Consider the following 22,255-nt stretch of genomic DNA (forward strand, 5'->3'; position numbering starts at 1 on the left):
TTTCAAATGCCAAGACCCCCTCCACTCCTATGAGAGAAGCCACCTTTATTGTTTTAAAGAACTTCTATGAAAACATTTCCACACTCAAATGTGTGTTATTATACAGAGCACAAACATTTGTCCCACTTTTGGCAGCACAAACACTTCAGAAGAGCGTTTCAGGCCTTGGGATTCAGCACCAGATTCAGCATCAACAGCATACACAGTTTCTGATCTCTGATTTTACACAGCTCCCCAAGACAATGCTTTCTGATAAATTCCTAAAGACCTTCTACAAAAGGTCTTCTATTCACAAAAAGCAAAAAGCCTGCAGAAGGAGAGCTCAAAACTGCCCCTAATCCTTTGAAAACCATTCAGACCCCTCAACCATTTCCTTGTTGCGTTATAGCAAAAAGTAATAAGAACAACTCAGAGCTTGTAAGAGGAGGAATGAGTAGAAAGAATGTGGAAAAAAAAAAAAAAAGCAAAGGTAGCAAAAATTTTGTTGTTTTGCTGACCCAGCGAATCCCGAGGAGGGCAGGAAGGCCGACAGAGTGGGACACGCCGATTTCAGCTGGACTGAGGGCTGCTGTTCAGTCAGAGGGGAGCATCCCCTGCACTCCACCTGCCCCCAGGACCACGGCTGCTCACCCACATGCCTCAGTTCAGAGGTTTGTTTGCTGCTACTCCCTCCCTGGTATGCTTTGTGTGGGCCAGAAACACACCACAGGCATGCTGGTAGGATCAGCTTACCACATGCCTATTATTACTCTGGGAAAACAGGCACAACTGTTGTGCTGTTTACTGTGCAGCATGCTGATGTACTGACCTAAATTAGGAGACAAAGCTTTCCAAATAGCACCTCCGATATTCTGCTTTGGTCTTTCAGCACCAAACACTTGTGTTTTTTTAGATTTAGTATTTCTCAAGGCTGATGGCAAGAGATGTCGTATGCAACCAGGTAAAAAAGCCATTTAATCACAGAAACTGGGGCAGAGAAGTATAAAATAAAAAATAGGCTCTCAAATAGCTTTAGAGCAGGATTACGTAGGAACGCAAAACACAAACGCTTCACATTTAATGCTAGATAATCTTAAACTCACAACAACGCTTAACGGCACAGGTGGTGTGTCAGCAGTAAGATTTGTTGGTTTTAAAAGAAGAGCTTATAGATGAGAATTAAAAAATTATACAGAAGCATGGCATTACACACAAAGCAGACCTAATTTGACCCTAGCAGGGCTGTTCGCTCTCCAGTGTGCCTGTTTATCTCCAGCCATTAATCCTTAGGATTTGCCAGCACAGACAGCTACACAGGAAGGATCACGAGTTGTGATTTCCATCCACAATGCTCAAGATAATTACTAACACATTAGGCCACGAGTGCTCAAACCTGCTGTGTGGAGGCCATTTTTGAGACTTGGTGGTACCTGCAGTAAATCTACCAGGTGTGTTCTTGGGATTGAGGGTGAGAGGGAAACACCACTCTGTGCAAATTCCCTAAAAACATGCCCCAAATTCTGAAGAGTCTGAAGTAACTAAAAAGAACGCAAAATGGATGAGACTTTTGCAGTTACCTCCTTCCATTTCCCCCTACCTCCAGGGACAACTCTGAGACCATTTGGAAGTCCACCAAGCAGTTGTGCCCCTCCTCTCTCACCCAAGTGGCAGTGACATCTATCTCCATGCCTCCTCTCCTCCACTATCCACATTTCCATGAGGACTCCAGCCAGGGGTAGTCTGCTTCAGACTGGCTACATCTAGGGAAAGGATTTAGTAACTCATCCTTCCCCTTGGAAGGGTTAAAATAAAGCATCCACTAACCACCCTACCAGCTAGTTTATATTCCTGTTTGATTGTTGTGCAGCAACAAAAGAGAAAAAATAAAAAGACAACTCTTGTGACACCTTGTTTGGAAGTTTGAATCCTGTACCTTACATCAAGCTAGAGTAAAGTGGTCATTTGTTGCTCCCTGAAACTGAAGATGTTAGAACAGTTGCAAACAAAAACCCAGGAATATGGAAAGAAAAAAATAATAAAAACAACATGCAAAAGGTAAAAATCAAACTCAGTTTCAAGGTAGGCATAAGTAAGGCACGTACTCAGCAGTGGTGAGGTCGCACCTGGCATGACAAGAGGCAATGGGGGTAGACTGGAACAGAAGGGTTTCCATCCAAACATCAGGAAACACTTATTGACTGTGCAGGTGACAGAGCACTGGCACAGGTCACCCAGAGAGTTTTTGGAGTCTCCCTCCTTGGGGATCCTCAAAAGCTGCCTGGACATGGTCCTGGGCAACCTGCTTTTGGCAAGGGTTGGACCAGATGACCTCCAGAGGTCCCTTCCAACCTCAGCCATTCTGTGGTTCTACAGAGCAGACTGAAGACTAAAGACACACTAAAACAAGGGGAAGACAAACCTCATTCAGACCTTACACTTTATTTCAAAAACAGCATTGAGGCAAATGCTGAAATACCTGACAATTCCATATAGTCTTGGATTATGGTTTTTCATTCTTTCTAAGGACTGAGTTTTAGGAATGCCCAGAGAAGGCTGAGAACTTTTAATCAGGGACCTGACTTTAAATTCTAAAATAAGGGTTTAAATTCTAAACCAAGGATCCCTCCAGTATACTTCCTCCCCCCGAGATGTATTCACCGTTTCTAAGTACTGAAAGGCTTTACACCGTAGAAGCATCCCAGTACTGCAGCACTCTTGCAAGGCACCAGGGATGTGCTGTACATCTAGCAAAGCAGTTCCTTTTAAAGTCACACCACAAATTTCAGCTGACTCAGCTACAGCTTAGAAAATAAAGTTTGCAGTTATGGAGCCACCAAATGAGGCAGTTCGATCGGGTGCACCAAGGGCAAACGGATGACCAAGGGCACATGAGCTAAAGCAAGAGATCATTTTTGCAAGGAATGACTGTGATGAATGACTTACAAGCAACTGGATGGGAAAGCAGAGTACCAGACATAAAGGAAGACTAAGTCTCAAAAAAGCCTGACATTTAAGACACAAACCTATGAAAATCCAAATTGTCGTGAATTACAACTTTAAGTCTTCTCAGCATAAAATGTATTATTTTGTTCCAACCTGTATTATTTCTGCATCACCTCCAAATATAGCCACCAAGTCGGGACTGTAACACACCCGGGAACAGGAAGAGAATGTAGCAAAAAAAAGCAACCAAAATAAAGGAGGTCAGAAGAAGGTATCAATTAAAGCCAGTCACACCCCACCTTATAATCCTCCACCTCTCTCCTGCACACCAGTTCCAAATAGCCTTACACTTGACAATCAGACACGTGTGCTGTAAGCTCATCAACAGCATCATTTCATATAATTGCACTGACATTAAATAAACCATAACAGGTCTCAACAGCTGCTAATCAGTCTCCAACTTAAAGTGAGATATTAAGAACGGATAGCTCTACAAAAGCAATAGTCTATGAACACACTGCATTTTGGCTCCTACTTGGTGACATTAAAAACAAAGAACAGCTTCCAGAACTGTTTGGAATACAAGTCTGAGCAAACACATGCCTTAAAATTTACATCTATCCAGCAAGATACCGTATATATATATATTTTTAATCAATCTCTCCCTTAGGTAAGAAGGCCTCAATTACTGATTAAGATGGAAGAGACACAGAAATGCAGCTTACTTTACTCTTGAGCTTTGAGAGCATTTCTGAAAGGATCAGAGATATCTTACTCCTTAACTTTTTGTAAAACTGACATCATATGTCTTAGCTATTAAAAGGCTGTGAAGTTGGACATTTTCCAATTAATATACAAACAATATTAAATTATGCTGCTTAAATTACTTGAGCAGTAATCTCAGAGTGCACATATTCAGTAGAAAACTCCATTATTTTGTATGATATGGTTTAAAATAACAAGGTCTTGGTGAATCCCTGAAATTTAAAGGATAAGCATACTATTTTCCCCCCAAAGATCTAATTCAGTTCATTAAATTTCAACAACGGACAACAATCTTCTAGAGCAAAACTCATTAACTTATAAAATATTACACACAAATAGATGGTCCATTAAAAATACCAACTTACCCCTGTTTTTCACTATTTCCTTAATTCCTAATCTACTGCAATCTTTTCCTGCATACCATGCAATATACAATATGAACAGTGGCATCTATTCATGTACTATTTTTCATCTTCAAAGCATTTTATAACCAGGAAGTCCTGACACAAGCAAGCAGTTTCCTACTTTACAGACTGGGAGACTGAGGCATACAAGGCAATGACAGAGACAAAAACGTTATTTGCTTGCCAAACAAGCGCACTGCCTCTGAAATCGTGATTCATTTTATTATCTTGCATTAGAGCTAATAATATAATTTTTGTGCCACATTTCATATTCTCTGTGGTTTAGAGTGATCGTTAATATCCTTGAATCACATAATACTCCTGTTGCTGGCTGGTTGTCTTAACTCGCATAACAAATTCTTAGATCTCACCTTTAAAGATGCATTAAAAGTCACTCTTAAGGTTGACAATGCAACATTTTACAGCAATATTCTCTCTACTGTTATCTGAGTTATGCCTATTATATGAAGCTGCAAATGGTTCAGGATAGACAATATATTTTCCTACAACATGGAGAGCATATACACCTGACGTGCTGTATAAACAAGTCTCCAAAAAAGAGCTCATCGCATGTCCTTCAACAACTTCACTGCAAAGTATGATTACAAAGCAGCAATGTATACCACTGAAAAGCCATTGTTTCAAATGCAAAGTAGCTTTTTGAACAGCATATGGGATGGAGAAGAATGACAACACAATTTACATCCTGAAATAAAATATATTTTTAGAAGATAATTTTAGTTGCCTGAAAAATTAGCACCACAGTTTTTACAATGAATAGATTATCAGATTTTAAGTATAGATAACAAATGAGAAGTAACTGATTCCACCCACAGACCTGATACCTAAAGTTTTAACTACAAGTCAGTTTTTCCTAATATAAAATGCCTTCAAACAAAGAGTTTTACATGGAAGCACCTTACCTAACGGGAACACTGACACTGCACCTTCCTAGATTGCCATGAAGGAATCAGCTGCTAAAAGAGATATTTTTGCTGACTTGATGCAACTTTCTAAACAACAGAAGACAGGCTGCACAACTGCAGATTTTCATGTTCTGAAAAACAGCATTCAGAACTGGCATGCAGTTGCGGGGCCTCGGTTTGATTTTTAATGCAAAATACACCTTAATAAAGTAAATCTATGAGCCTTTCACATGAAGTTCCTCAGAACCTTAAACCAGTCCTTTAGTAGGCAACGTAGTCACTTATTGTACCAGAAAATTAAGGTAAGCAAAAGATTATATAATAGACTTACTAGAAGACAGGCACACAGGACGATTGCTATCCCTGATTTTTTCGCATGCAGCTGTTCAATAAAGTTAGGTTCAATAGAAACGCAGAGTGAAGTTTAATATTTACCTATAGCCACACCCAAATACAGCGAGTCAGGTTCCTTCTGTCTCATCTGCAGCATACACTGGTCCGTTTATATTGTACTGGCTCTTAGCCATAAATGTGAGAAAGGAAGTTATGATGCAAGGTAGGTGGAGTACTGTAGGAAGCACCATAGAATTGTTCAAATTATTCCCAGTCTATATAAAGCATGGCCTTTTTCCCTCTCAATTGTATCGCAGGAGAAAACAGGACTCAGCCTTTACTCTCAAAGGCATGGTAGTTACTGCTTGTATACTTTAAAGATAAGTTTATTATGTATTTGTATTTTATCTTTGGTAAACTTGTCAGTTTTTCCAGGGTTTAAAACATAATGTAGACTTCCATGCACTTTTGGGCATGAAAAAGGGAGTAGGAAACAGCAAAGAGAAAGCTGCTTTTCTTTTCCTCCTTTCCTTTTTATTTATAAATCCTTCAAATAGAGAAAACAGAAAGAAAGCCATCTGCTTTTGGTATACATTAGTACACTGGGCAAAAGCTACAGCACAAACATTAATCTCTGCCATATTACATCTCACTATCAGGCATGTTTCTGAATCATCATTAAGGGAATTTGAAGATCTGCATGGAAAACAGGCTGAGTTCTGGCCAAGCGCTGTTACCATCTGAAGTTACTGGATGTGGGTTTGGGACCCACCTACTTCATGAGCTGCAACTCCAAAGACTAAATTCAGTGCTTCAGTTCAGACCTACTGATGAGGAAGATAAAATTACAACCTTCCTGCCAAATTTAACAGAAAATCATCATCATCCCAGTTTAGCTGGTTTAGTTTTGTAAAATCTGTCAGACATAGCTCGTGACTGGTAAATAGAGGGTTCCTAACCTACACCCTCCTCTTTCAGTAGTGCATTACACATGAGGTCATTAAGAGGCGATCTTTCCAAACTAAGAATTTCACTCTGAATCCACATTACATTTTTCCTGACCTATTTTCTTCCATCATCCTTAGGCACAAGAACAGAGCAAAAGTCCTCCCAGAGATCTGAAAGGTCCAGACAAACAAAGCTTGCGATTTTGGATGAACACCAAAACCAGGAGCACCACGCTTCTGCACACTCCGCACGCCTAGGGTTAAACCACCACGTAGCACTGAAGGCAAGGGCGTCTCAATTCAGGGGGAGCTTTTAAAGCCACTTGTACCTTAACGCTGCAGGTATTTATCACAACCTTGGCACTGAGCAGAAGGAAATGTTCCAAAACATATGGGCCAGTTTGTTTGTTTTAAGGGAGAAACAAAATTGGTTTCATTAACATATGTTAGAAATCACAGCCTTTTACTGAGCACCCATAGCTGCCAACGTGTCACGCATGGCTCATTCTGTTCAGACCTGAATCCACACTTTCCACGCTTGGATTTACACCAATTTTGTTAAACAACCGCAAGACTTCAGGGTAAACAAATCCTGACAATGTTCTTTACATCGTACAACACCACAGCATGTTCACGGGCCTCTTCCCGTTACCATCTGTGCGTTGGGGTTCCTCACGTTCACATGTTCCCCTCAAGTATTCTTCCCCTCACCCCATTCAGAAACTCTCTCCCCAGATCCTTCCGGATGGCTCAGTAGAGCCGCCACTTCCATGCTGTTAGACATTTCACAAAAAAAAAAACACTGCAAGCTGACAGGCAGAGAAGTCAGCCTACACACAGTGTTTGGACTGCCGATGCTGGTGTCTTGCTTGGAGCTTGTTCCTCCTCTCCTCGTGGAGTCAGTGAAAGGAGGATTTGGTCTTTGGAGACGGGCCCCTTCAGTCAGGCTCTGCCTTGTCATCAGTGTTGAACACAGCCACGAAGGCTTGGTATGCATGAGGAATGTCTTGTGTGCCTGCAAGTGATACACTTCTACCTAATTCTTACCATAGCTACTACACTGGCAAACATAACCGTCTAAATCCTGTAAACTACAGTGAGGTTTACATTTGTTTCTCATCTCATTCCTCAGTATCACAACACATTGCACCTAGCAGAAGAGCCTAAAGCCAAGACAATGTCCATGCATAATGAATGGGGTTATGAACTCCAACTCAAGCCTGAATCATCTCAATTTTCTGCGCTTGCACCAAACCCAGAGACAGTCTTTGTAGTAAATACATAAATTAATAAAATCAAAAAGAAACTAAGCTGCTCTTGCTGTTCTAGAGCATTATATCCTCCCGTTGGGAATAAACATTCTTGTTGGCTCAGCTTCCTAGACAGCTGGAGGCCTATGAGAAGCCATACCAAGTGCTCCCCATTGGGACACCTGAGAATGACACCTCTCAATATACCCCATTAAGATGCACATATATTCTTGCAGTGGAAAAATATATACTTTTTTTTTTTTTTTCCCTGCTAAAAGAAGCAGACTTTGCATGAGATAAGACTCTTTCACAAAGGAAAGTGAAGGTGCACCTGTACCAGGGATGAAAGCATATTTAACAACCTACACCTCAAAAGAGCAGGTAGGTTATCATAGCAAAGTGGCAACTCTACCACCCACACCATACTGCCTGCTGGCTAAGGCAGCAATTTGTTCTTGGGTTTAAAAATACCCAAGAGTTTTCTACTCTTCCAGCCAACGTATAACAATCTCACCAATTAAAAGATGAGCAGCGTTCGTACCCGGGAGCACTGTGCCTCAGCCCACCAGAACACGCAGGGCGAACCCACGTTCATCAGGTGACGAGTGCTCAGCCCACACACCAAGCTCATTTATCACCTTCTGCTTACCTTCTTTTTTTGCGTGAGTTGGTATCTATATCAAGCAGTCTCAAAAAAAAAGAAAAAAGAACAAGAAAAAAAGAAAAAGTACAAGTTCTGCAATTTAATAGTAAAACGAAGCAAATTATGTAGCAGGTTGGAGGTTTACTCCATTCCCAACTACTTCACAGAGATGAGCACCAGACAACTCTGAAAATACCACTCCTTACATCACGTTAAGACACTCCTCCAAGAACACAGCTGTCAAAATCTTGAGTCCTACTTCCATGACAAATCTCTGACAAAATGAAACGCTCATGACCTGCAGAGGTAGGTCAGCGAACACACCATTTCTGGAACCTGAAAAAATGACACACGTCTAACCACGCGGGTAATTTTTGTGCAGGAAGAGTCATAGGATATACTGTTTGGGCTGCTCTATGATACAGGCTGACCAGTTTGGTATCCAGAAGTGCATTACAATGTGAAACTCCACCATTTTAGTGCACTGCTCCTGTAGTGCACTTTAGTAACATCTCCTTTATGCTGCAACTCTAGAACATGCTGTTCCATCACCTTCCTTCAGGACAAATAGAAATGAAAAAACAGGAATTTCAGACCCCAGAGCACAAGTCTGCATGCTTTACTGCTTTCAAGGTCAGCTTTGGCTTCCTATATACTGGCTGCCAGGGAGAGAAGGCTTCCTGCTATACGAGCTTCTCACTCTCACCAAGATAAATATATGTTTTAGTCCAACTTAATCCTTGCAGTAAGTGAGAACACCCAAAGATGGTGGAGAAACACCCTCTGTTACCATCTCTCAAGACAAGATGGAAGTCAAGGAAAGCACGCGGCAGCAGCCTCTGACTGCTACAGCTTAACCCACCTAAACGGTAAGCTGCCCGAGGCAACCGTCGTGTCCTTCTCTAATTCCCCCATCAGGTCAGATCACGCAGCCACATGGCAAATCACTTCCATTATTTGAACTTTTTTTGTTCCTTTCTGCCTTTAGTGCAGGTGTTTTTCCCCTCTCACTCTGCTGTCACCCAGCACCTTGCTAAGTTCAAGGAGAAGCTACAAAAGACATGTGGCTTTGGGTGGGGATGGAAATCAAAGGAACAGGAGCATCCATTTGAGCAGCACCCTACTATTAAATTAATTAGGTGTAGCATCACACCATACCCTTGGAGCAGGGTAACCCTTTCCAATTTACCACCAGTTCCGGGTGGGAGCACGCTCCTGTTTCAATGGGAGTGTGCCCTGAAGAATGACCTCCACTTGTCAAACTCAGATGACTGCTACTTCACTAAAGAGCTATCTGCCCATGGATGGCAGTGCAGGCAACCAACACAGCCACCAGTAGTGTCAGAGACAATCACCAGAAATGTCTGTGCTTGGTGACCATATTTTTTTCACAACAACTGCACTTCTTATCCAAAGCCATAAAGAAGAGCTTTTGTCCTAACACTTCTGGGCTGCAAGCATGCAGGAAGTCATTAGCGACCATGAATAAAATTGTACGATAGTGGTACATATTCAACAGGCACAGAAGACACATCGAGCTTTTGCACCAAAGCATAAGGATCTTTTTATTTTGCAAGAAAAAACGGACTGGTGGGGAAATGATAGATAGTCAACCACATTGTAATAGGATACGTACAACTCACCAACTATAGCAGAACCACAGGAGAAACCTTCCCCACCAATCTATCACCCCACCAAGCACCTCCCTTGATCAAACCCTTGCTCCTGTAACACAGAGCTTCTCTAAAGTTCACGCTTTTAACTTTCATCTTCAAACATTCGGCTTCTACAGCACTACGACAGGAGCTGCAGAAGGCTGGCAGATTGTGCAGCTGATCGCTGTCTGACGGGTTTTATTTAAGAACCACTCACTCCCAGGGCCCTCTCCAGGCAGGACCAGGCTGTATGCAGACCCCAGCTGAGAAGGCGAGGCAGGGAGAGCAGCAAGGCAGGGAGGGCAGCTCACCAGCACAAGGCAGCGTGGCACCCTGTCACGAGCAAAGTCGCAACAGAGGTCCTCACAGATGGCCGTGTGTGAAATGGTGGGCACTGAGGTGATGTCACAGCAACTTTTATTGATAATAACAAAGTAAAGAGGAGTTTAATTAAATCAACATTTGTACTACACAGGGTTCTTCAACAGGCTGCTTTTACCCCAAGAACTCCAGAAATCATCCCCCTCGGCCCATTACTATTTGGTCATTCTTTCAGCTTCCCTGGAGGTAGAAAATATTTTCTCTACCCCAACTTCACCGACTGCTGTTTGCACAGAGCTCTCTAAACAGCAATGGTTTTGTGCAATAGTGGGAAACCACCCTGCAGAAAGGCCTCGTGGGCAAGACCTATGCACAATAGCACAGGAACAACGCTGCATGGACAAGAGGCATGCGGTTCTGTTCCCACAGCTTCCTCACACAAACCTTTACTTATAGTAGAGTCTGTTCTCAAAATGCTGGAAGATACACCACAGGTAGGAGTGAGGAGGGGATCACGTTTGTGGTGTAACATTTGTCAGGAATGCTGCTCACACATGACCCGTGGCAGTGTTGCTCTGTTGTTTTTCCTATTTCGCAATAGAGATTCATGGAGACCTCCAAGGGGGTCTGGAATACTCTGCTTGGCCCACGAGCACCCTGCTTTTTGTGACTCTGTGACACCTCTTCCCTTCCCCATCCGCTCGCCTCTTGCAGCCAGAAATCAGTCACAGTTACTGCTAGGTCAGCCAGGCTTTCCTGTAGTGCTTCATTACCTTGAGAAACAGTCTCACTGCAGCTGAGATCAGAGTATCTCTACCAAGTTGCAGGAATCCCACTTTACGGGGTTTTCCCAGCCCTGCAATGCTCAAAGCCTCTCACTCTCCTGAGAAGCCAGGGCAGGGGCTGTGGATCACTGCCCTGCGTGACCCAGATAGCAGTTTGGGTGAGGTTCTGCATTTGGGGCAGCACACACTTATGTAAGGTGGAAAGCAGAGTGAAGAGAGGTGTCTGGACACACTGTGAAAAAACAAACCACCAGACAGACTGCCACTTTCAAGCAGCAAGGAAACCATCACTGATTTATAACTCTGCACAGGGATGACAGGAGCAGCTGAAGAACAGCCCCAGCTACAGGGAGTATGATTCTTCTTGGACGTTTCTGCATAGTCTGTTGGCCCAACCCATTTGCACAACTCTGCAATCCCTTTTGCAATAGGGATGCTCTACATCAGTGCCTGAGTCTGGTCATGTTTCTGATTTGCATGTTGCAGCATACAGGTAGTTCAGTGCAGCACTGGACTCAAATGGGATAACAAAGACTCCATTAAAAAAGAGCCCTCTGAAGATCTGAGAAAACATGATTTTCCTCTTTTAATGACAGAGGGAAACTTAAGATAAGAAAAATACACAACTCCTGAGACTCTGCCTTAACTTTCAATTTAAAGAAACAATGGGATTTATTGCAGTAGAGGGAAACTGGTAATCTAAGCCAAGATCTAAACTGTTCCTTAAGCAGTTAAGCCTCACAAAATAAAAGTATCAGAGAACAAGAAAAAAATCACAGCTTGCCAAAAACAACAAAAGAAAAACCATACACATGCCTCTTATACAGTGAAAGGGGAACATTCCCTTTACACACATGTAAAAGATGTATGAACAAACATCTCTTTTGTGGACTGATCTCAAGCATCAACAGAACAAACTACCATCAGGCTTTTTTACCCTACAGAAGGAGGGACACAGGAGATGTAGGCGCCGAGGAGACATAATTCCTGTAGACAAGTTCATTTAATACTGCAGTACATATTTGATTTTAACATTTGTGTGTCTTAATTTGCAAAAAGATTATATAAAAATGAGAGAGTAGGATTTACGTAAGAGGTCAAGGCAAGAAGTGTTCTAATTCCCCTTTTTCAAATTAGATGCCAATAAAAGCTAGGGTACAACACAGCCATTCATCAAAGGTTCGGATCATGTGAACACCTGGAAGCATCACTGTAGCACGGAAGAAATTGCTTCCGAAACAAGGTTACCATCTCACTAATGAAATACTTGGCATTAATGCCACAGCAACAACAACAACAAGGCTCATCATTTATACATAACTGGATTTGAGCTAAACATCCACGTAACACTATTACTATGGTGAAACAACTGATGAGGACACAGGCATGACTAATTAAACACTCAGAGAGAACCGGAATATTAATGATTAACAAAAAGCAAATAACTAAACCAAGTGGAAAAATGCTTTCTGCCTTTTAGCCTGCCCAGCATCACGACAGTGTCATGATTACTGCTCTTTCCCCAATTCATTTACTGTGCTCTCTCCGTAAGTGTTAATCCCAAACCACAGCATGAGTTATCTGACACTGTTTTAAACAGCGTTTCAGGTCTTTCACGTTCCACTGAAACTCCTAAAACAGGTAAGCAACAGTGACTAAGGTAATTAGGTCTCTTTCATGTGACGTCCAGGAGTTCTGGTGACCTTTATACACATAGCATCTGACTCTCTGAGAACTGAAGATCAAAAAAAAAATTGTTTTGCCTGACTCAGAAGTGACTCAGCTGCGAGAAAGCAGGCCTGAAGATAATAAAACTGAGAGCAAGGAGGAGAGCTTTATCTGCTCATTACCTTGCGATGTAATTACAAGTTCCTTTCAGTTTCCAGAGCACTAAATAAGTTTCTGCAGGAAGCTGACGGTGCCCAGCTGAGAAGAGTCCTGAGGTGCCCCCGTGAACCCAGGCAGAAGCAGCCCTCCACGAGCTCTGCCACCCAGCCTCGCAGGGCAGCTGCAGTCAGGCTCCTCGGGGTGACAGCGCTGCCTCCTCTGAGAGGCTGCACGGCAGGACTCTGACCGGCATTAAATAAACAAGCTGTGGGAGAGAAAGGAGTCCCCGAGGCAGACTGCTAACAGGGACAGCGGGCTAAGCGAACGGGGCATTTCCGAGACTGTTTCTCAATCAATAGCCTGAAAGGAATGCTGTGCACAACACCATTTCCACTCTGCTGGGTTATTCCTCTGAGGCAACCTTTGTACCTGCCTCTTTCAAAGTCTGACTGACTTGCATGTAAATTCATCTCACAAAACAGACTCAATCACTAATAAAGCAGAAATCCCATCTGGGGGAAAATAAATCCCATAAATTATCCATCTATCCCAAACCTCACCTCTGCATGCTAGCCCTTGAAACAGTAAATGCAAGAGTCCCACAGGGCGCTCACACCCTGAGCTGTTGAACAAATCAGAAGCAGCATAATTAACAGCTCTCCTGGCCTACACAGCTTGATCTGGCATGAATTCACAATATTACCCTTCCCCCATTTCCAATAAAAGCCACACGAAGAAACAAAAGGTGTTCAACATATAGCTGAGTAATTTGGCTCCAACGTTTCAGATGGAGGTCTAAGGTGTTTAAGAAAGCCACCTGAGAAGCTAAAACCATTTCATATAATTCATGAAACAGAAAAGATCACATTGTAACAACATGAAAGAAAAAAAAAAGTACCCTAGAAAACTCAAGGCAATGTTCTCCTATCATTAATAATGACCGACTGTAAGAGAAGTGTGAGAGGTAAGAAAGGTCACCAAAACAGCCCCCTAAGTGTCATTCAGCATTCCAGACAAAATGCTTTAAACACTGAATACCACGTGAAAATGTTTGAATACAACTGCAATACTGCTGCTTTTAAATGTCTAACAATACCCAGAAATTCAGTTAAAGGAACATACAACAGATACTAAATCAAATTAGGAGATAAGGCACGTGCTTAGAAGAGCTCACTCTAAAGTTCCATTTACACACTGAAATCCATGGAGGCAGATGAGAAAAACAGCGCTATGTGGTTGATAAACTTGATCACTGCTTAAATAATTAACAGACTACAGGAAATGGGACTGAGATGCCACAGATGACTTACTGGTATCGTAGCAATCTGTTAACTCTACCTGGGGGTCAGTTTATTTATAGACTTATAGATGACGCTCGCCTGAACATGAGCCAGCAGTGTGCCCAGCTGGCCCAGAAGGCCAACAGCATCCTGGCTTGTGTCAGGAACAGTACTGCCAGCAGGAGCAGGGAGGCGATCGTGCTCCTGTACTCGGCTCTGGTGAGGCTGCACCTCGAGTGCTGTGTTCAGCTTTGGGCCCCTCACTACAAGAACGACATCAAGGCCCTGGAGCGTGTCCAGAGAAGGGCTACGAAGCTGGTGAAGGGCCTGGAGCACAAGGCGTGGGGAGCTGGGGGTCAGCCTCTTCTCGCAGATAACCAGTGACAGGACTAGAGGGAATGGCCTCAAGTTGCGCCAGGGGAGGTTCAGGTTGGCAATGAGGAGACATTTCTCCTCAGAAAGAGCAGTCAGGCACTGGAACAGGTTGCCCAGGGAGGTGGTGGAGTCACCATCCATGGGGGTGTTCAAGGAAAGGTTGGACAGGGTGCTTAGGGACATGGTTTAGTGGGTGACACTGGTGGTAGGGGGATGGTTGGACCAGATGATCTTGGAGGTCTCTTCCAACCTTAACAATTCTATGTTCATCTTGCAAAGTACAAGACATTCATTTCTTTTAAAACTTCTTAGTTAAACAGTAAGAAAAGCATTTCCAAAGAAAATCGCCCTAGATGGACTAGCGCTACACTATTTCAGTAATTCAGGATCTATACAGCAGTTCCAATTTACTGCCTGTTGGAACAAGCAAAAAAAAATTATATATACATATATATATATATATATAAATATTTATATATATATATATATATATATAATAAACCTTTTACTTACATATATATGGTTTAAGATATATTTTTAAAATGCACATGTCCACAAACTGGTGAGTACTGCAATGAAAGTCCCTATTTTAATCCCTAATTTAAAAAGGTGCCTGCTGGGCATAGCAGTTCAGAGAAGACCACTGAGAACGACTGGAATCTTGTCTAATATTTAAGGTGTTTTGATCCAAAAACTTCACTGGACATTAAAGGATAACTCAATTTCTGTTACCTCCTACAATCTGAGAAAAGCCTTTATCTAGCACGCATGACGCAAATTATTTTTCAATACATACTCATCTTTAGGGTAATAATGTAAAACCAGGGAGAGAGACCAATTATGCTGCAAAAAAAAAACATGCTATTTTTGAAAGTGTATCCAACTCCTTTTCACTACTTAGCAGTACCAGTCACACTCCCACAAGCCTTTGGCAGATGAAAGGTGAGACAACTTCACACAGCTTGACAGTGTTAACCCTGTTATTACCTTCATCAGTACAGCTACACACAAATTACTTCGTATTACACTCTTACGCAGACTATTAATCACATTGTCTTGGCATATGGTTAGAGCAGCAGTTTAGCTCCTATCTGTCATCACCACAAGGAAAACGTTCCAATTTCAGGGAAGTCTCCAAAGAGTACAAGTAGTTATGTTTGTTACAGCAGTTTCCAAGCTTTTCAGAAGCCACCAGTACAGAGGTGAATTCCTGTTGGGCTTGTGATTACTGTATTCCCTACTCGGGGTCACAAGCCTTGCTATGCTATTTAATCCCTTGTCCACATTACCTTCTGGTATCACATTACCCTGCTCCCTCCTGACTTTCTTTGTACCTTCCTTTTCCTCCCACACCAAACTTTCAATTTCTTTGTAAAGAAAAATGAGAATGAGTTCAGCCAAAAAAAAAAATTAAAAAGCATAGAAAATAAGAGGATTTGAAAATCTGCAAAAAAACTTCATTAAAATAGTAGCAATTACTTTTGGCATTACCTCTTCCACACTTTCGTATTCACATGAGTATATTTACTATAAAATGATGTTTCCAAAGCGGCAAGTGGCTGTTTAGGCACCCTACAGCCAATGGACCACAAAACTTTTGAAATACCCTTTTGCACTCTAATTGTTGGAAACCTTAACCCTCTGAAGACTATATCCAAATTCAATTTGTTTGGGTTTTCAGTTTGACTTTTTTGTTTTGTTTTTTTTTTTAATAGGTGGATTACAGTAGTAGTGTTCATAACACTTGTATTTTTAATTCCTGCAGTCACATTCAGCTTTCGCCAATCTTTCATTATCCACAGTAAGCGCAACATGAAAAGGCTGTATCCGTCCCTTTGTTTAGGGGTTAAAAACCAGGATCACTAACGAGTTGAGTCATCTGCCAAAGAAAAGCCTGAGCCACAAGGGCAGTGCTTGCTCCAGAACTTGCCACCTGCCCGTGCTGGTGGGATGAGACGGCTCCTGCTTGTTTTCTCCCTGATTTGAACTCGGTGACACGGAATGGGCCAGTAGCAGCATCTCTCGGAGGTTTTGATTTTATACAAGGGTGCCTACCTAGCTCGGTTTCGACGTGGGTTGAATTAACCCCTCGTTATACTTTACTGCTTGTTTTCTTTGGAGTTTTCACGTGCCGACATCACCACAGTTGCTCAACACGTTGGCTGTTTCACCCGCAGTTAAGCTCATATTTTGTCTGTTCCTCCCTCATTAGCGACAGCAGTAAAGTCACCCAGCCCTCTCCAGCGCTCTGTGCCATCAAATTATCGCTCGTTATTTCCTCCTAATTGCACAGGAAGCGCCCCACGCCGATAGTTAAACACGGAGGTCACAGCATCCCTGCAACACCCCTGCCCTCACGGCACGGATTCCTCACCTCCTGGGACAGATCACCCCTGGCTGGCTCCAGCCAGCTCCTGGGAGAGTTAAAATGGAAAATTCCCTTTGGTAAAGGGGAAATACCCTTCCACAGAGGATCACACGAAGCCGTCGTGCCGAGCTGCCCCCTGCCCCTGACGGGGCGCCCCCCGGCCCCGCCTCCCGCCGCCGCCAACATGGACGGACACCATCTTCCGCCGGGAAACAAAGCCACCCCCCGCCAGCAGGCGCGGCGCTTTGCGAGCCAACTTGAGGAACTTTACCCCAAGATTTATTACTTTTTTTTTTAACAAAGAAAGTGAACAGCGGAGGCGCCCGCTCCCGGCAGGACAGGAGGGGCGAGGGGGGAAACTTTGCGAGCGCTCCCTGCCCCGGCTGCCCCCCGGCGCTGGCCCCGCTCCAGCGAGCCCGTCTAACGAGTCGGGCCCAGCAAGAAAATCTGGAAAGAAGGAGAAAAAAAAATAAAGAAAGAAATCCACCAAAAAAAAAAAAAAAAAAAAAAAAAAAAGGGAAGAAAATCAGAAGGGGGAGGGGAAGTCCGAGGAGGGGTAAGCGGGGGCAGGGTCTGCTCCTCCCGCAGCGCCGCGGGCTCCATTTTCTGCCCCTCTCTCCAACTTTCCCCCGGAGCCGGGCCGCCCCCCGCGCCCTCCCGGCACTCACCGGCATCATCTTGGAGCCGAACCGCATGGGGGCGGCCGGTGCCGGCCCCGCCGCACGGAGCGGGAGACCGCCGAGCTGGGAGCCCTGGGGCCTGCGCTGCTGCTGCTGCTGCTGCTGCCGCCGCTGCCGGGACCCGCGGGGGGGGAGACCTGTTGCGGGGCCGCCCTGCCCGGCCGCTCCTCCGCTTTGTTCCGCCCCCGGCTCCGCTCCGGAGCGAGCCCCGAGCCGGCGAGGAGGAGCCGCGGCGCCGTGCAGCGCCCCGCCCGCCTCCGGGAGGGGCCCAAAGTGCGGGGAGCCCGCGGTGGGTCCTGGGGGGAGCCCGTGAGCGTTGGAGCGGCTCCGGGGGGGAGAAGTTGGGGTCCGCGGGGCGCCGCGCGGAGGGCTCGCAGGGGCAGCGGCGCCGGCTGCTCCTCCTCCCGGGGTGAAACCTTCCCCGTAACTCGACGGGGCGGGGGAGGGCCAGAAGTTGCCGGGTGAGCGGAGAACAGAGCCCAGACGGAACCCGTGTAAGCGTTTATTTCATAACAGGCTTAAAACGAGGCGCTCCGGGACCGCCCGCACGGCGGCAGCGCGGCCCCGCTCCTCAGGGGCCGGAGCCCAGCGGGCGGCCCCGGCCCCCTCTCTCCCCGCCCGGCCCCGCTGCCGGGGCCGGCCAATGAGGCGGCGCCGCCCGGGCCATGACATCACCTCCCCCGCCGCTGATTGGGCGCCGGCTGGCGGATGGAGCCCCCAGGGGCGCGCGCTGCCCCGCTGCGGGGCCCGGCTCCGCGGGGCCAGCGGGCAGCGCACGGGGAGCGGCGGGCAGGGGAGTGCGGGTAAAGCGGGGTCACAGCCACCGGGAGGAGGGGAGAGGAAAGGAGAGAAGGGAAAAAGGAGAAAAGAGAGGAAATAAAAGGAGAGAAAATAAAAGAGGAAAGAGAGGAAAGAGAAAGAAAGGAAAAGGAAAAAAAAAAAGAGGGAAAAAAAGAGAAAAAATAAAGGAAAATAAAAGAAGGGAAAAGAAAGAAGGAAAAGAGAGAAAAGAAAGGAGAGAAAAGAGAAGATAGGAGAGAAAAGAAAGAAGGGAAAAGCGAAAGGAGAGAAAAGAAAAGAGAAAGGAGAGAAAAGAACAGATAGAAAGGGAAATAAAGGGAATGGGAAGGGGAAGGGAAAGAGGAAGGGTAAGGAAAAGATATACCAGAACCATTCTTTTTCTCTCTGTGAGTGATCTACTTGGTCTGAACTGCAGAAGCTTGCAAAAGCAGGAAGGTTTTACAGGCAGTAGTTGTAGTGATGGTAAGTAGAAATCATCAGCATTTCTTGCCCTTAGTCTTTTCATTTGATGGATCTAGGTGGGAGGCTGGGAGACACTACTGTATTTCATGCCTTCACCACACTACTCCAAACCTTCAGTTAATTTTCTCAGAGCAGTATCTAAGCAATTTCAACAGCAACTTCTCACACTCTTTTCTTCTTCAGTGTGCCTAAAACTGTCTCCAGACCAGTCTTCTTTTACAGTCCCTGACACGACTATGAGAAGTATCAAACAGCAGACATCAGACAACATCTCTTTGTAATGTCTTGTCATCATTTGCAATATCTTGTAAACTTTATTATTATTATTATTTGTAAATGCTGTGCCTGTCAGTGGTTTATATTGCTATAACCTCTTGAATTCTTCAGGAAAAAGGTAGTGAACCTGGTTCTAACACTGTTTCTATGACGGTAATTTGAGAAACAGTTTGTCAGAAATCAACACAACATCAATGCAACAGGAGGAGGATGTCAACCGCTTTAGCTTTGCTACCCATTGCCACCTACCGTTGAAATTGCACCATATCGAACTTCAGAGCTCATTTCTGAAGGATAAAGCTTAAGGCTACAGAAAGAAGGGAAAGCTTCTAAAATAAGAAAGCTGGGAGAAGAAGAGAGCAAGGCGAGAGAATTGATCGCCAGAACTCAACTAGCTGGGACACAGCAGTCTTCAGAACATCAACCCTAACCATAACCCAACAGCTAACCCCAAACCCAACACCAACTCTAATCCTAACCCTAACAACTTTAATCTTAACACTAACACCAAATGAACCTACCCCTAATGCCTAACACTAACCCTACAAACTAATACTAACCCCTAAGCCTAAACTAACCCCAAACCCAACACCTAACCCTAAACCCTAGCCTTAACGCTTAACACTAACAAGACTAACCCTAACTCCTAATGCCTAGGAATAACCAGAATCCAGTCATAATCCTAACCCTAACCCTAGCCTTAGCCCTAATGCTAACCATAAACCCTAACTCTTAACCTAATACTAACCAGAAACCATAACCTTGTCTCTGACACTAACGAATCCTAAACCAAACCAAAGTTGTAACACTAACACCAACCCTAACCATAACCCTAACTCTAACCCCCTATACCCAACGCCTAACCCTAACAATAACACCTAACCTAAGCCCCTAAATCTAAACCCTAACACTGACCATAACCCTTACCCTAACACCTAACCCTAAAGGCCCTAACCATAACCCTAAACCTTATCCTAACCTTAAAAAAAAAAAATAAATAAATAAACTTAACCATAATCCTGACCCAAACTCTACCTAAATAATAATGAGAAACATAACCTTAAAACAAATCTGCTACTTAATCCTAGCCCTAAAACCAACAACAAAATTTTCCCTAAGACAAAACATAATTATAAAAGCATAAATATAAAACTAAACCTAAACCTAGCCCTAAAGTTAACTCTATGTCCAAACCCTGGTCCTAGCCCTAACACTACTAGACATAGATCTAACACTACCTCTAACCCTAACTCCATCCTAACACTAACCCTAACTGTAACCCTAAGTCAAACCCTAAAACAAACTTTAAACACAACCCTAAACCTAGCTCTAGCCGTAGCCCTAAATCTTAGCTTTAACTACAATCCTTTCACTAAAAAAAAAATAAACCTAAGCAAAACATAAATATAAACCTAATGCTAAACCTAGTCCTAAACATAATCCTAAAACTAAACCCTTCTCCTAGCCCTAACACAGTAATCCTAACCCTAATAATAATACTAATACTAACCCTAAAACAAGCCACTACACCAAAACATAACCAAAACCCTAACCCTAGCAATAAACCTAACCTTAACCCTAAGGCAAATGCTAACCCTCCCACACCCCCCAAAATATTCAAAACCTGAACTCTGACCATAGACACAGCAAATCCTAACTCTAAACTAAAAACAAAACCTAGCCGAAACCATACACCAAAACCTACTTCTAACCCTAGGACTAACACTAACCATGACCCTAACACTAAAACCTAACTTTAACCCTAACTCTAAACAAAACCCTAAAACCTAACCCTAAACTTATAACTAACTCTAACCCTAACTTTAACACTCAGACAAACAAACACATAACCCTAACCAAAAAACTTGCCCTAGCCCTAACCCTAACCTTAGCCCCCTAACCCTAAATCTATGCCTTACATAAATATACCCTAACTCTAACCTTAATCCTACTGACCAGAAACTAATGATAAAAGCTAAGATTAACCCCAACCCTAAGGCTAACCCTTATGCTAGTGGTCACCATTACAACTAACCTTAATGACACAACCATAACCCTAACCTCTAATCCTAACACCTAATTTCTAGTCCTAACTCTAAAACCTAACACTAAATGCTAATTTTAACCCTAACCATAGCCCTAACCCTAAAACAAACCCTACTCCTTACATTAACCCTAACATTTACACCAGTAAATCCACAGCCTTTCTGATGTGCACCTCGAGGCTGGGCAAGCCTTTTGTGGCCAAGGCCCTCTGCTACCAGACACCCTCTGGGACTTCACCAGCAGCTGTATTACCCTTGTTCCTGAATAGGTAGGTTCTGAGGCCAGCCGCTACACCAGACCAGGCAAACAGCACTGTGCAAGCACATCCAGGCTTCTCTTTCTCTGCTGCACATATCACTTTTGTGTACAGTTGTCCCTGAGCCCAGCTGATGAGCCAGTGCTGAGCAGGCAGCTATGTGTGAGTCCCCAAGCAAGGCTTCAAAAAGGGCAAGAAGGAGGACCCAGGCAACTGCAGACCAGTCAGCCTCACCTCCGTCCCTGGAAAGGTGATGGACCAGCTCATCCTGGAGGTCATCTCCAAGAAGGTGATCAGGAATAGTCAGCATGGATTCACCAAGGGGAAATCACGTTTAACCAATCTGATATCCTTCTATGATGAGGTGACTGGCTGGGTAGTACGTAATTCTGCAGCCCTCTTTCAGGGAAGGCACTTTGACTCCAAGAAAATAGCAAGGTTATTTGCCTGAAAGCTTGTCTTTTTTATCCCTTAAGTACATCAGCTTCCCTAATAAATGTATTACATGTCTACAAACTCTGACTCTCTTGTGGAGCTGAAAACACTTTTTTGTTCTTTTTTATTTAAAATAGAAAACTATAATTAAAAAAAAAGCCTGACTGTGCAACATGCCTAGCCCACAAAAGCTACTCAAGATCATACAGTCCCAATACTTTTAGCTGAGAAAATCTACAGAGAATATGTTTTCTTTCATCCTCACTCTTCTTTTCAACTTCATTGCATGATTACTATCAGATACCTTATGTATGGTATTACAAATAAATCACGAGGTAGATGTAGATTGTAGAGGTGGTTACTCAACCAGCTTTTTATACAACATATAGCAATACTGGGCCTGAAACTAGTTAATCTGTGAAGCATCTATTTAAATATTTATACTGATTTGACAGAACTCATATTACATTCATATATGAAGCTGTAACTCCAAATGAT

General features: G+C 43.8%; 1 protein-coding gene across 1 annotated transcript in view; it reads right to left on the bottom strand.

Annotated features, from left to right (window-relative positions):
• Nucleotides 1–18,085, bottom strand: part of TP53BP2 (tumor protein p53 binding protein 2) — a 46,810-nt gene extending 28,725 nt beyond the window's left edge. The window contains exon 1 of the mRNA XM_082758274.1: nt 17,470–18,085. Coding sequence (XP_082614400.1) covers nt 17,470–17,496 — 27 coding nt within the window. The 5' untranslated portion in view covers nt 17,497–18,085. The remainder of the gene's footprint in view (nt 1–17,469) is intronic.
• Nucleotides 18,086–22,255: the final 4,170 nt, after the last annotated feature.

This window comes from Aythya marila, assembly GCF_965140915.1.
Source record: "Aythya marila genome assembly, chromosome: 3".
NCBI lineage: Eukaryota > Metazoa > Chordata > Aves > Anseriformes > Anatidae > Aythya > Aythya marila.